The sequence below is a fragment of the Pelodiscus sinensis genome, chromosome 7 (genome assembly GCF_052426305.1).
Source record: "Pelodiscus sinensis isolate ZL-2025 chromosome 7, ASM5242630v1, whole genome shotgun sequence".
NCBI classification, from domain to species: domain Eukaryota; kingdom Metazoa; phylum Chordata; order Testudines; family Trionychidae; genus Pelodiscus; species Pelodiscus sinensis.
Window position 1 is genome coordinate 47638093 of NC_143058.1, and position 14921 is coordinate 47653013.

Sequence of the window (14921 nt, forward strand, 5' to 3'; positions counted from 1 at the left end):
AAGTAGGAATAAAAGATCCTCCGGAAAAGGGTTTATTTTCTGGAGAATCATGTCTAGACTGGCGCTTTTCTCCGGCTTATCCCCAAGCCGGAAAAAAGCGGCAGCCATGTTAATGCAAATGCCGTGGGGGGATATTTAAATCCCCCACGGATTTGCCTATTCCAATGTGCTACATTAGCATCCCTTTTCCAGAAGGGATGCCAGTGTAGACATAGCCCTTTATATTACATGTCCATAAGGAATGCATAAGTTTTCAGGCATTCAGCACAGAAGCTAAATTACATTCAAGGAGTGGTAAACACACTGGATCGTCAATTTTTAAAACAATTTGGAAGAGGTTGACAAAGTTAGCTTGAATATAATTTGAATCTTGACAACTGGTAGCAAACATCAAATTTAGCAGTTGATTGATGTAGTAGAAAATGGCATTGTCCCATTTCTGGCTTGCATTCTAGACTTTTCCTAAGATAAGACGACCTAGTAATGTCTTCATGTAGAATGGACAGCAAACTTTATTCTTTAACCATACACTTGTCATGTTTTCTGGTCACCAGTGCATCCTTGTGAATGTGGTACACCCTTTGTAAACAGTAGTAATTATTGCTTGTATTGGGTGATGTTCCCTCCAATCTCTTCCATCCATGTTCAAGATAAAATTTTCTATGTGCACTGAGGCATGTACTACTTGTGGAAACAAAACTGGCTGTGAGTGCTGTGCCAATCAACTGGGTAGCATTTGAACCTCTCCTGAGCAGAAGCACAACTGCACACACGGAACATTGGTATTGGGTATTCTAGTTACATCTGAAATCAGATTATCATGTCCTCATTGGCTTTACTTTTTATTTTAACCAACCAAGGCAGTTCTACACTTGGTGTTCAGTAACAAAGATTCTTCTTCGAGTAGTGTCCCCATGGGTGCTCCACTGTAGGTGAAGGGTCGCCCTGAGCCTCAGATCGGAGCTTTGTATAGCAGTTTCCCCTGTTGAGCCACGCATGCCCAGGAGGCGTCTCGAGCCCTTCCCGCCTCCTGAGGAGCGTGACTCAGACCCCTCCCTTTCAGTTCCTCTTTAACCGCCCTCGTCAGCGGACGGAGCAAACAGAAGCTCCCTGTCAGACTCTCTGACTGCTTTCCTCTCCCTAGTTTAGTCATAGTTCTTTTCCCCTGTTATTCCAAGTTAGATTTCCTTGTTTCTTTCAAAAAAAAAATCTAGTAATAAGAAGAATACACTTACCTAAGCCCCCCCTCAGGGGGCTTGAACCCGTTTCAAACCGAGACTGAGGTACCGGCGTTCTCACAGCTGTTCAACACAGGAAAGAAAGAAGACAGTTTAAAAAAAAAAAACCCAACACACGGAGACTGATGACATACAACAGGCTTAAAGAGGAGAGAACCGGCCATGTCCGGCTCCTCAGGCTTTAAAAAATGCGACCAATGCCGGGATCCTATGCCGGCTTCAGATGGGCATTCAAAGTGCATTCGCTGTTTGGGGGAATCTCACTCTCCCCACAGCTGCACTCATTGTAATTCACTCACAGCGAGAGCCAGGAAAGACAGAGAGCTCCGCCTGAGAATGATTTTATCTGAAAAGGCTTTACAGCCCGCTGGGGAACAGGCGGCAACGCAGCAAGAGCCCCCCCCCCTCCAGGAGTGAGCCGAGGGGCAGACCCTCACCATCCCGACCAGCCTCCTCCTCTCCAAAACATGGAGGAGAGGCACACTCGAGTGGGAGGACCCCTGCCGCAAAGGCTACGGGGCGATCCTCCCACTCTGCACCAGCAGCGGGGCGCGCTACAGCTGAGCGGCCCCGTGAGCGCTCCAAGCAGCCGGCACGGCAAGAAAAGCCGGTGCCGAAGCAAACTGCGGTGCCGCTTCAAACCACGGCACTGCTTCCAGCCCCGACGCTGCCTCAAGCTTCAGCGGCGCCGAAAGCCGCAGCACAGCTTAAAGCTGCAGTGCCGACTAAAGCCACGGCTCTGCAGCAGACTTAATCGCAGCCTGCTAAGCGCCCAGCACCAGCTCCAACTAAGCAGCATGATGCTGCACTAACGCTGCCAGCACAACCAGACAGGCAGCCAGATGAGACTGCCAGGGATCAGCCTCAGCAGGAAACTGACCCACACAGCAGCCTGTACTATCAATGTCTGCCTTCCACATCTTACTCACCTGGGAGGTCCCCATCAAGGCTATCCCCTCCCAGGTCTATGTCTCTATTATCCAGCCAAGATGCTCCTCTTCATGAGGATGACTACCACACATCTTATTCCTTGAGGCACACATCTCCTAGGCAGTCCCGCTTTTACAAGTACAGGGCTCCACTACAACAGAACCCATGGCACCCATACTGGCCGTACCCACCCCCACCTTACCCACCACAATGGGGACCCTGGGAACACTGGGAGCCACGTGGACGACGCTCCCCAGCTCACTCCACTCCATCCCGGAGAAGCTCATCTCGGCCGCAACCCTTACCTCCAGCAATTCCTTTGGATGAGGAGGTGGACCGAATCAGACACTGAATCAGACATTCATTCAATAAATGTCACACATTCTGATGCTCCTGACACACAATCAGATGAAGCAGTAGTACCATTGGATTCTGCACCAATTGATGACCTAAAACAGTTCCAGGAACTATTCAAGAGGGTAGCAACAAGCCAGAATGTTTCCCTGCAAGAGGTCCAGAAGAAACAGTACCAATTGCTAAAAAATCTCCATCCTACATTACATAGCAAGATTGCCCTGCCTATAGACGAGGCAATAATGGAGACCTCGGAAGACCTCTGGAAAACACCTGCATCCATTCAACCAACTAATAAGAGAATCGACAGGAAGTACTTTGTCCCATCAAAAGACAACGACTTTCTCTTTACACATCCACAACCTGATTCATTAGTTGTAGACTCGGCACAACAACGTGCAAAGCTCCCACAATACAAGTTGGGCAACGCAGACAAGGACCACAAAAAGTTGGACTCCTTTGGCAAGAAGGTATACTCCTCTTCCACCCTACAACTCAGAATATCGAACTACTTGGCTCTTTTAGCAAATCATGACTTTGACAGTTACTCAAAACTGGGAGAACTGGTGCCACATCTCCGAGTCCAAAAGATCCATCTTGAAAACAATAGTTCATGAGGGCCATATGATCGCCTGCACTGCTTTCCAAACCGCCATGGATGTTGCTGACACCGCAGACCGAACTACAGCTACAGCGGTGGTCATGCGTAGAACTTCTTGGCTCCAGTTGTCAGGAGTTCCCCGCGAACTCCAGCCTAAAGTGGAAGATTTGCCATTCGACAAGCAAAAGTTATTTGCAGCTACTACTGACGAAATGCTCCATAATAGCAAAAACTCTAAGTCCACACTTCGCACGTTGGGCATGTACACGCCACCCTATAAACGTGGACGATACACCCCATATAACTCATACAATCGATACCGATATGGGCAATACAATCGACCACAGAGGCCCTATGAAGACACTAGACCAAGACAACGAGGTCCCAGAAGGCGCCACAACCAGGCCCGCCCACCAACTACGCAACCATCCAAACAACAAATTTGAAGATTTGGTCGAGGGCCTGCAACACCTCTCTTACGATCTACCACGAGTTCAACATGGCCATCTATTCACCCAACGTTTGCGGCCATTCCTTCCTCAATGGGAATCCATAACATCGGACCACTGGGTTTTAGAGATAATTCGTGTGGGTTATACCATCCCATTTACCTCTATCCCCCCTACCCTTCCCCCTATCCCGTCCCTCTTCAGGGACCACTCTCACGAAACCCTTCTAAAACAAGAAATCGATCGACTCCTCCTCATCGGAGCTATAGAAAAGGTACCCCGAGAGTTCCACGGGAGAGGGTTTTACTCGAACTATTTCTTAACCGAAAAACGAACAGGGGGTTGGAGACCTATATTGGACCTCCGCAAACTGAACAAGCTTCTCAAGAAACAGCATTTCAAGATGGTCACACTCTCCACAATCATTCCTGCGCTAGATCAAGGGGACTGGTTTGCAGCCCTCAACCTCCAAGGTGCCTATTTCCATGTAACCATCCACCCCTCACACAGACGCTACCTACGCTTCATGTTGGGACCAGACCACTTCCAGTACAGGGTTCTTCCCTTCGGTCTCTCATCAGCTCCGAGGGTATTTTCGAAGGTACTGGCGGTCGTAACGGCGTATCTCAGACGACAGAAGGTCATCATATTTCCCTATCTAGACGACTGCCTTCTAAAGGGATCCTCGTACGCCGAAACAGCCTCTATGATACATACGACCACGACCCTCCTTAGTCGTCTAGGCCTTCTAATCAACCAAGACAAGTCAACTCTGCACCCGGTTCAAGACATACAGTTCATTGGCGCACGCCTGGACTCAGTTACAGCCCGGGCATACCTACCTCAGCAACGTTTTGCAACTATGCAAGAAATTTTAAACGGGTTGCTTACAGTTCCTACCACCACGATACTTACATGCCTCCGACTAATGGGGCACATGGCTTCCACCACCTGCGTAGTCCACCATGCTCGTCTGCACTTTCGATGTTTTCAGCTCTAGATTGCAACCATTCATATCCCATCACAACACCCTCGAAACAAAATGGTTACTATCCCACCAGACATGCAGGCATCCTTACGATGGTGGACAGTGCCAAACAATCTTCTGATGGGGGTTCCATTCCAACAAACCGAACCCACTATCAAAATCACCACAGATGCTTCCCTGCTCGGCTGGGGGGCACATATGGACAGTCACGAAGTTCAAGGCAGGTGGTCCCCAAACGAGACACGTTTACATATCAATCTCCTTGAACTGAGGGCAGTAAGGAATGCCTGTGCACACTTTGCCTCCGACATCGCCAATCACACAGCCCACATCCTAACGGACAACATCTGCACGATGTTCTACATAAACAGACAGGGTGGAGCCCGCTCCTGCTCCTTATGCGCGGAGGCTATTTGCCTGTGGAACTCGTGCATCCGCAACCAAGTCACCCTTATAGCATCCTACTTGCCCGGAGTGGACAACATCAAAGCGGACTCCCTCAGCCGAAACTTCACGTCGGACCATGAATGGGAGTTACATACAGAGGTGACGAACTCAATTTTCCACCAGTGGGGATGGCCATTGATAGACCTCTTTGCTTCTACCCAGAACACCAAATGCCCCCAATTCTGCTCACGAGCGGGACTTGGCAAACACTCTCTGGGGGATGCCTTCCTGATCAAATGGACAGCCCCCCTACACTACTACGCCTTTCCTCCCATACCGCTCGTCCCAAGAGTCCTGCGCAAGATCCTGAGAGACAAAGCCCTAGTCATCCTGATTGCGCCATCATGGTCTCGCCAAACCTGGTACCCATTCCTTCACAGGCTAGCGGTCCAGCCTTCCTACCCACTACCGTACCGGATAGACCTACTATCTCAGGATGACGGCAAGATATTGCATCCACAACTCAATACCCTGCATCTTCAGGCATGGCTTCTCTCTGGTTCTCGGAGGTTAGAAGATCGCTGCTCCCAGAGAGTAAAAGACGTCCTCCTTCACAGCAGGAGACAGTCTACTCGGAAAACTTACCAACAGAAATGGACATGTTTTTGTCACTGGTGTCAGTGAGTCAAAGTGGAGCCCCATGCCTCACCACTAGATAGCATCCTAGACTACATTCTGGACCTTAAAGCATCAGGACTCTCAATCTCCTCCCTAAGAGTACACCTCTCTGCAATAGCAGCATTTCATACGTCAGTAGATGGCTTCTCCATTTTTAACCATCCTATTACAAAAAGATTCCTCAAGGGACTCCAGAATGTGTATCCACCACATAGGGCCCCACCCCCTCTGTGGGACCTAAATCTTGTTTTGAACCGCCTCACCAGACCTCCCTTTGAACCATTGGCAACAGTACCACTTCCTTTCCTTTTTATGAAGGTCTGTTTCCTCTTAGCCATCACCTCTGTCAGGAGGGTGAGCGAACTCGGAGCATTAATGTCAGAGCCTCCTTACACAATTTTCACAAAGGATAGGGTCATACTTAGACCCCACCCTACGTTTTTGCCAAAGGTTTGTACAGAATTCCATCTCAACGAACTGATCGTGTTACCTACCTTTTTCCCAAAACCGCATTCATCGCAGACAGATGCCAGCCTGCACACTTTGGACATCCGGAGGGCTCTGGCCTTCTTCCTAGAAAGAACAAAACCATTTCGTAAATCTGAAAGACTTTTTAACTCCATTGCTGAATGATCCAAAGGGACACCAATATCAACGCAACGAATCTCAAAGTAGATATCGACATGCATAATTAAGCGCCACTCTCTAGGCAATAGACCGCTGCTACGCCCACCACGAATGCATTCTACTCGAGCCAAGTCTGCTTCTACAGCCTTTCTGGGCAATGTCCCCTTAAGAGACATTTACCGGGCAGCAACATGGTCTTCAGATCATACCTTTGCTAAACATTACGCTATTCTTCCACAACTTAAGAGTGACTCAGCAGTTGCCACGGCAGTGCTCTCCACCACTGCCAAGCATTGACTCCAGCTCCCTCCAGACATATTCTGGATACTGCTTTGTAGTCACCTACGGTGGAGCACCCACAGGGACACGACTCGAAGAAGAAGAAAAGGGAGTTACTCACCTTGTGCAGTAACGAGTGTTCTTCGAGATGTGTGTCCCCATGGGTGCTCCACGACCCTCCCTGCCTCCCCTCTGTCGGAGTCGAAATTGCTCGGGCAGAGATGAGGAACTGAAAGGGAGGGGGTTGAGTCACGCTCCTCAGGAGGCGGGAAGGGCTCGAGACACCTCCTGGGCATGCGTGGCTCAACAGGGGAAACTGCTATACAAAGCTCCTATCTGAGGCTCAGGGCGACCCTTCACCTACAGTGGAGCAACCATGGGGACACACATCTCGAAGAACACTCGTTACTGCATAAGGTGAGTAATTCCCTTTTCTCTGTTTTGATTCTTTTCATAACTTTTCCTATGTTTTTAGTATTCTAGAAACCATCCAGAGTTTTGATGCTGAAGTCATCTACTGCTGTTGAGTTTCCATTTGTCTCTTATTCAAATCCTTTTACTGTCTACTTTTTGCATAACGTTCAAGGGGTTCAGTTTAAGGGAGGCATAATAACCTAGAGAGAGAGAGAGAGAGAGGCTTATTTTGGGCAGTTGACTGCTAGACTAGTCACTTACATCCCTAATAGAGAAATTTCAGATGGTGAAAATGGTTGGCCCAGAGGGGGAATGAAAATCTACTTGGGTCCCATGGAACAGATGTGAATGCCCAGTCTTCCCTTGCCAAAAGGAAGTCCAGCTGCTTCTGATTCCTTTTCTGTGCCGACAAGCAGGTCCTCCAGAGTACTTTGGCATCTTCTTCTGGTATCTCTGTGGTGACCCTTGTATCTGAATGGGTTCCCCGTCAGCATTTAAGTCAAGCACAAGACTGGCATAACGTTTCATTTCTTCTTTTGAAGAAACCTAAGAAATCACCATGTATAACATTTATGCTAAATGTTTTATGGTGGTTCATGAGATTTAAACATTGGAATGGAGCATGGGTAGGACCTGGTGAGGGGATAGGATTCAGGCATGTCACTGGAGCAACAGTGACTATTTTGGGGGGGGGGATCAAGTATTGTAACTCATCAGCCTAAGTTTATAGTTCCTGCTGTGGCCTGGGTCCTCTTCAGGAAGGGGGGGGCCTTCTGCAACTAAGTCTGCTGAGTAGAGGTGCAGAGGTTCTTGCTCCTCAGAGCGAGAGTATATGCTATGCCCTCTTACTTATCAGTTAAATGCTTTCCTCTCTTGTATGTCAGATGAATACCATGAGTTAGATGGAGATGCAGTATAAACTACTTTTTCTTGACTATTTACTCATTCCTGAGACTATCATATTTCAATGAACTTTTTTGTTCAATTTTGTAGAAAACATGTACTCCTTGATTTTCTAGAATTTGTCAATTTTGGATCTAGCAATGTCCACTTACTATTTTTCCCCATGTGCATTAACCCTAAAGTTACTAGGTGACTTTCACTTAGTGTTTGCATAGTTACCTGTAGTGAAGAAAAGGAAATCAACATAACTCTCCAGACTATAAACTTGTTTCTAGCCATGTATATTTCTAATATCTTTTGCTTAGAAGCAATATTTGAAGCGTGTGTATCAACATGATGCCTACAGCAAGTAGGAATCTAATAACTCTTATTGTTGTTAGATAAGAACTCCTGCAGGTGCTGTGAAAATGCCAAGTGTTGTAAAGGCTTTATTTCCCAATAGAAATTTTAGTGGTTTGGTTTTTTTTTTAAAAAGGGGGAGGGGAGCAATTCAACTTAATTAGAAATAGTGGTTGAAACTGAGTATTTTTTCCATCATGCCGCCTCTTCAATCTCTTTGGAAGAGGTGGCAAAGGTAGTTTAAAAGATCCCGATTCTTCAAGATGAAAATGTAAAAATCTGAGACAAGAAGCATTCAGTAATTGACTCAGGAATCAGTGAGATCTAGTGTAATGCTGTGAATTAGTTAGTCTTTAAATGCTGCGTAGCTTGTACAGCAGTATTACTAGTAACACCTCTTTTTCTCCCCCCCCCCCCCCCCCAACAGGGTGACACAGACTTACGACGCAGGTGCATGTGTCTATTTCTATTTTGCCTTTAACTACAGGGGAATTAGTGATCCTATTCACGTCTATGAACAAATTGAGGTAACATTCATATGAATAAAATTCATTATTATTTTAATTGCTGTGTCCAGTGTAAGTAAGAGGATTTGCATAATGAATTGTGCTCTGATATTTGGCTCCTTGGCTTCTCATGCAGCGAGGCACTCTGATCTTATTTAGCACTATTTGCAGGACACTTTTCTAGCCTTGGAGTTTTCTTCCCATCCTTTAGTATTCCTGTATCTGGCTACAACACAATATATCTGCCTTCTTTAACAGTAAAATTGCATTCCTGGTGGCTGAGCTGTAGAGAATTAATACAAAGACTCTAAAAATCTTGTCTGACTTGGAAATGTATATAATACAGCTCAGTTTATCATTAATATAGCTATTCCAGAATATGTAAAATAAACAATTCCAGAATAGCCATTTTGTGTGGATATTCTTGGTCTGGAATAAAGTGCTTTTTTCAATTAGGGGAAAAATTGATTAAGTTTCTAATCAGGAAAAAGCACTATTATGTGTACTATGTATTTCTAATTGGTATATAGTATTTGGCAAATCATATAATGTACCAAATTTTGCATTTAATTTACATTTTTAATGTTTTCCTCAATTTAGACAGCTGCTAGAGAGGAAATTCTTGCTAATGGAGGAAGTCTGTCACATCACCATGGAGGTATTGTTTCTAGTTCTGAATATTTATCTAGTTTATTATAAACCATACTAAATATTTTCTGAATAGTTTCAAGATATTACTTGAAACTACTCCTACAAATCCGCCTTGTAAGCTAACCCCTGTTCGTTTATGGGCGTTCCGCGGGAAGCCTGGTTGGTCTTGGTGTCTTGCTGCTGGACCAGTGTGCTACACATATTACATGATTGCATTCTTACGAGGCCAGAACATTTAATAAGAAATCTTCCATATGGGTGAAAATAACATTCATAATTAACTGGCCCATACTTTTGTAAGTGGCTTATACTGATCAAACTCATGTAAAAGAATTTTAGGTTCACATACTTAGAATCTCAAAGTAGTAGGATTATAATTTTTTTCCTGAAGAGTAAAGCTATTATATAAAACCTCTCACTTTTGTTATCTACATTTCATGCTGCTGAATGCTAAATCCCACTAGAATATTTGTTAATAGTGATCATGATAAATTTACTGGCGGGCTTTTTTATGGCTTGAACAGTTATGATTATAAAACAACAATTAGTTCTATGCTGGGCAAAACCCACTTCATCAAACTACTTGTTTTGAAAGTCACAGACTTACATGACAACCCCTCTGATTTATGATTATAGTGTAGACAATGTTTTCTATTTTGGGCACATAGTACATTGTAATGGTGGATAAAATGAGGTTTAGTTTATGGGGTTAGATGATTGCATATGTCCATCCCAAGGTAGGAGTGTGCACATCCATGGCACAGTTGCCAGAAATTTTCTCCTCAATGCTATCCATCAGGTCTCATGGGTGCTCATCAGCAGTACAATGAAGCCAGCTGACTCCACATCTCATTTCCTTCTTCCCACCTGTGATAGTTGTTGGAACTGTTCCCTTTGTGCTTATAAGTTCTCTGAATTGTATTGCTATTTGTATATTCTTTTCTAATGGTATTATTCACATTTTGTTAGCTGTTAGTTACATTCTTTTCAGTTTAGTGGAGCTTTACGTTCTTATGAGATTCCTTTGCTTCATTCCCCCATCATTGGGCTTCAAGCTTATGGTGCAGGGGTTTCAAGCCCTATACCAAAACGGACTGGGAGGCCAGGATGAAGTCTCCATTGATGGAGAAAGCATTGTGACCTTTCTCAGATCCATTCCAGTTGGACTTGAAGCCTTAACTTCCATGAGGAGCACTCCTGCTGTCATCCAGGAGCCTTGGCACTTTTTGCCATCGCTAGTACTGAAAGAGAGAAAAGAAGCTGCCAGCCCATTGAAGACGTTCTCTGACCCCAAAGATAGCTGGGCAGAGTAAGGTACTCCTATTTGATGGCCTTAGAAGGAAGGGCTCTACTACCTCAGCAGACCATCCCTGATACAGATTCCAGTACTGAGGCTTATACCAGAAAAGTGGTACTGCAGGATTCATCTGTTCCAGAAGTTGAGTAGGAGTGCCCTCAGCTGAAGCTGGCTGCCGCTGCCTCTCCTAACAGAGTTGTGTCTGGGACAAGCATGTTGCCCTCTTATAATAACTTCAAGCCTCAAGAGCTGTTGAAAAGATTATCCCAAAATTTGGGCATACAAGTTGATGTGGTAAAGGAACCCAACCAAAGTATGGGAGACATTGTGAGCCTAAACCCCCACTTCCCTACCCCCATGACCTAAAACTGAAAATAAGTACTTTGCCCCAACTCGTGGATATGAGTTCTTGTAGAGGTTGGACCTAATGGGTTGCAAACGAGAGTATTTGCTCGACCGGGGAGGGATCCCCGGCCACCCAGCCCATCTTCCCTCCCCACTGCCAGTCCCAGCCTCTTCCTGCTGAGCTGCTGTGTTGCTGTGGCCCCACAGCTCGGACCGCCGCATCCCCAGCACCACCTCCACTACTAGGGCTGGTCACAGCTGCTGCATCCCCGGCTCCATCTCTGCTGCCGAATCCCCAGCCCCACCTCTGCTACTGGTGATACCGCGTCCTCGGTCACACCTCCGCTACCAGGGGTGCCACGGTCCTGGCTATGCTACCTGGGCTCTTGCCACTGGGGCTCCCAGCCAGGATTCTCTGGTCCAGGAATATCCATGGTCCTACTGAACCAAAGATGTTGCTGGATGAGGGAGTCCCGGTTTTTGGAAGTCCAACCTGAATATGCATTTCCTTCCTTCTTCCCTGGGACCTCTGGTGGTTGCTGGGGTCAATAAATGGGAGCAGGGTTTGCCAGATTCAACTTTCAAAGCAATGGATCAAAAAAGCTGGACCTTTTTGATAGAAAACTCTACTTGAATTTCGGGATTCTGTAGCTCTGAATTGCTAACCAGTTGTGCTCCTGAGCAGATATGACTTCAATACATGGGACCCCATGTCAGACTTAAGGACTCACTCCCACAAGAGTGGAGACTGGAATGCAGGAGCCCTGGATGCAGCGGATTTGGCCACTAAGTCTGTATCCTATGCAGTTACTATGTGTTAGATTTCCAGACTCCAATTTTTCGGCCTCGCGCAGGAGGTTCAACAAACCCTTCAATAAATCCTTCTGCCATTTTGAGCATGCTTTGCTTTTCTGAGGTCAGACTGGTGTGAAACTCCATGATCTCAAAGAATCCTAAAGTCTCTAGATTTGTATATCAGTGACTTTGAGGAAGCACCATAGGCCTCAACAGCAGTTCCCTGTAAGCTGAGTGCTTGGGAAGTTGCCTAGGGGAGATTCAGATGCCTCCCAGCTGATTAGCAGAGTGCCACAGGTGGCAGCATGTGTTTCTACATGGGGTGCACATCCTCACATGCTTCAGCATGCATAAACTTTGTTCTGCACATGTGGTAGAAAAGTTAGAAGGAACACTGCTCATCAGTTCTCCTGCTACTCCCCACCCGCCATCAGCTCATCCTCTTCATTTTCTTTTGTGGTCCTGTCTTTAGGCACAAACCTCTGCCCCCACGCCCTCAGCATCAGTGCCTGCCTCTTCCAAACATTTCAGGGGAGCTCCAAACAAGCTTGTTGATGGAGAATTCACTCTCAAGAATGTTGTATAAGTTTCGTTTCAGGAATTTGTTTTACCCCATGTTTGACACCCTGTTCTACTTTCTCCAGGCATGGTTCTGTATTACCATGCGCTGTTAGGTGCTAAGAATGGTTGAAGTAGAATATACTCACCACAGTTCAGTTCTACCTTCTTTACATCTCTCCTCCTTGTCCCTCTTCAGGGAACTCTTCTCATGAGCAACTTCTTCTAGCCCAAGAGGTTCAGTCCTTCCTAAAGGTGGAAGCTGAGAAAAGTTCCACTTCTGCTCAGCATTCTTCTTATTCAGTCATCTTTTTCATGCCTTTGGCCTGCCAATTCTCATCCCACTGGAGAGTATCCATCCCCAGGATCTAGGGAGGAAATGATGGAAGCCAATGAGAAGTGTGGAACTTTAGCTTCTTGAGGTAGCTGTTGAGTTGGCACAAGCCTTTAACAGGTCTGAGACCACGCTTGGCTTTTGGAAATCAAAAATAAGGGGAGCAGAATCATTGCCTTATAGGTTCTGTGGAACCTCTTCCCACTGGAAAGGATAGTTTACTGGAGCAATGTTTGATTCTACCCAGGCCTGGGCCTTTCTCCCAGAAAGTAGTTTCCAGGCAAATGCTGCTTCATCATAGCACACCTCAAAGGGCATCCAATTACCATAGCCCGATCTTGCTTGCATCTGCTGGGCCCCATGGTCTAGTGGTTCAGTATGCAAGACTATACCTCAAGCTCTCCAGACTCAGTTAGCCTCCGTATACACCTTTCCAGACTCCCACCATCTAGACTCAGTCTTCATGATTCCTCACCCAGTTTTCACCTTCTTGAACTGGTGGCTAGATGCACTGCTGATTTTGTGAAGGCATCCTGTTCTTTTGGCTCCAGCTGTCACTTTCCCTGGTCTCTAATGCATCAGCACTGAGCTATGGAGCTCACCTGTGGCCTTTTGTCTCAGGAAGAGCTCTCTGCACATCAGCATGTGAGAGCTCAGGACAGTCTAGTATGTCAGATGTTCCTACCGTATCTTGTGGGTAAAAATGAGTTCACAGACATGACACATGCATTTATTCAATAAGCAGGAGGGGGTTTGTTCTCTTCCCCCTTGTCAAGAAGTATTTTGGCTGTAGGAATTTTGGAATAGCCTATTCAATTCACTTTGAGGCTTCCATCCTGCCAGGAGGACAGAACAAGCTGGTGGAATGAAGAACAGAATGGAAAGCTGGTCTTTATCCAATCACCATGGGTGGTTGCTTTTGATAAATATCAGGAAGGACACTCCAGGAGGTGAGAAACTCTCCTGGTAGACCTGTTGGTGACCTGGTACAACAGAAAGTATCATCGGTTCAGCTCTCCGAGAGGTGGGGGTCACAGCCTATGGTTGCTTGTGGCCATTATCTTACTGCCATGGAAGAGTCGCTTACACTGTTGTTCCCTCCTCTTCTGCTCATACAAAAGGTCTTGCTAAAGATCAATTTAGTTCAGGTCATCCTGTTAGCCCCAGCATGCCACCCCCTTCCGCCCCAGCATTGATTTGCCACCCTGCTATTTCTCTCTGGCTGCCCTCATCTCTCTTTTTCCACACGTGGACTCTCAGGACCATTGTCATTTGCTCTGTCTACATCTCAGCTCCCTTCACCTGATTGCATAAAATCAGAAGAGCTGGCCTAGTTGGAGCAGGTTCAACAGATCCTATAATGGCTAGGATTTCCTACTACAAGGCCAGTTACTTTGCTAAGTGGAAGTGGTTCTTCCTTTGATCTTCCCAGCTGGATGGTCTTGCCAACAATATTGTCACTGCAGTTCATTCTGGACTACCTACTACACCTAAAACAGCCAGGTTTGGCTCTCATCAATCAAGGTTCACCTGGCAGCAATATTGGCTTTCACCCTCAGGTTGGTGGCTGGTCTATATTTTCACACTATATGTCTGTGTCTCCTTAAGGGCCTTAGAGGTGAACCCCCACACGTGAGAACCTGTCTTTCCTTGGGATCTCAATATGGTCTTATCAAAGAGTATGGGTTCACCATTTGAGCTAATAGCATCACATTTCTTTTGCGCGTGCTTTCTTTCTCTCCTGGAAAGTGGCTTTCCACTAGGAGATTTTAGAGATCCATGCCCTTGCTGCAGAATTGCCATTCACGGCGTTCCTTAAAAATAAGGGGGTGTTTTTAATCTCTTCCTTCATTCCTCCCAAAAGTGGTTTCCTCAGTTCCATAGCAGTCAAGCTTTATCTTGTCAGTTTTCTTCTAGAAGGCGCATGCAAACAGGAAAAAGTAGAAACTTCACTCATATATTAGAAATGGGCTAGAATTCTACACAGAGAAGACCAGTGTTCTGTAAGTCCACCCAGCAATTTGTAGCAGTAGCAGACAGAGTGTGAGTGTTCAGAGAATTTCCACATAGTTTGCATAGAACACATCGTTTTTATGAGCTAGCTAGCTTTTCCACCCTTACCTATCTCAACTGTTCACTTCTTGAGGGCCCAGGCATCCTCACTGGCATTTCTGGTGCATTCCTATTCAGGGCATGTGCAAAGTTGCAACTTAATCTTATTCTTCCATCACCCAGCAAGCCAGAGGCC

General features: G+C 46.1%; 1 protein-coding gene across 5 annotated transcripts in view; it reads left to right on the forward strand.

Moving 5' to 3' along the window:
• The window catches only part of AGPS (alkylglycerone phosphate synthase), a 148391-nt gene that overhangs the window by 118724 nt on the left and 14746 nt on the right, over positions 1-14921 (forward strand). For all 5 annotated transcript variants that reach the window (XR_016350054.1, XM_089779779.1, XM_075933712.2 and 2 more), the window contains exons 18-19: positions 8615-8714; positions 9294-9351. Coding sequence is in view for 4 of the 5 variants with exons in the window: in XM_089779779.1 (XP_089635905.1) it covers positions 8615-8714; positions 9294-9351 (158 nt within the window). In the remaining variant the exon portion in view is untranslated. The remainder of the gene's footprint in view (positions 1-8614; positions 8715-9293; positions 9352-14921) is intronic.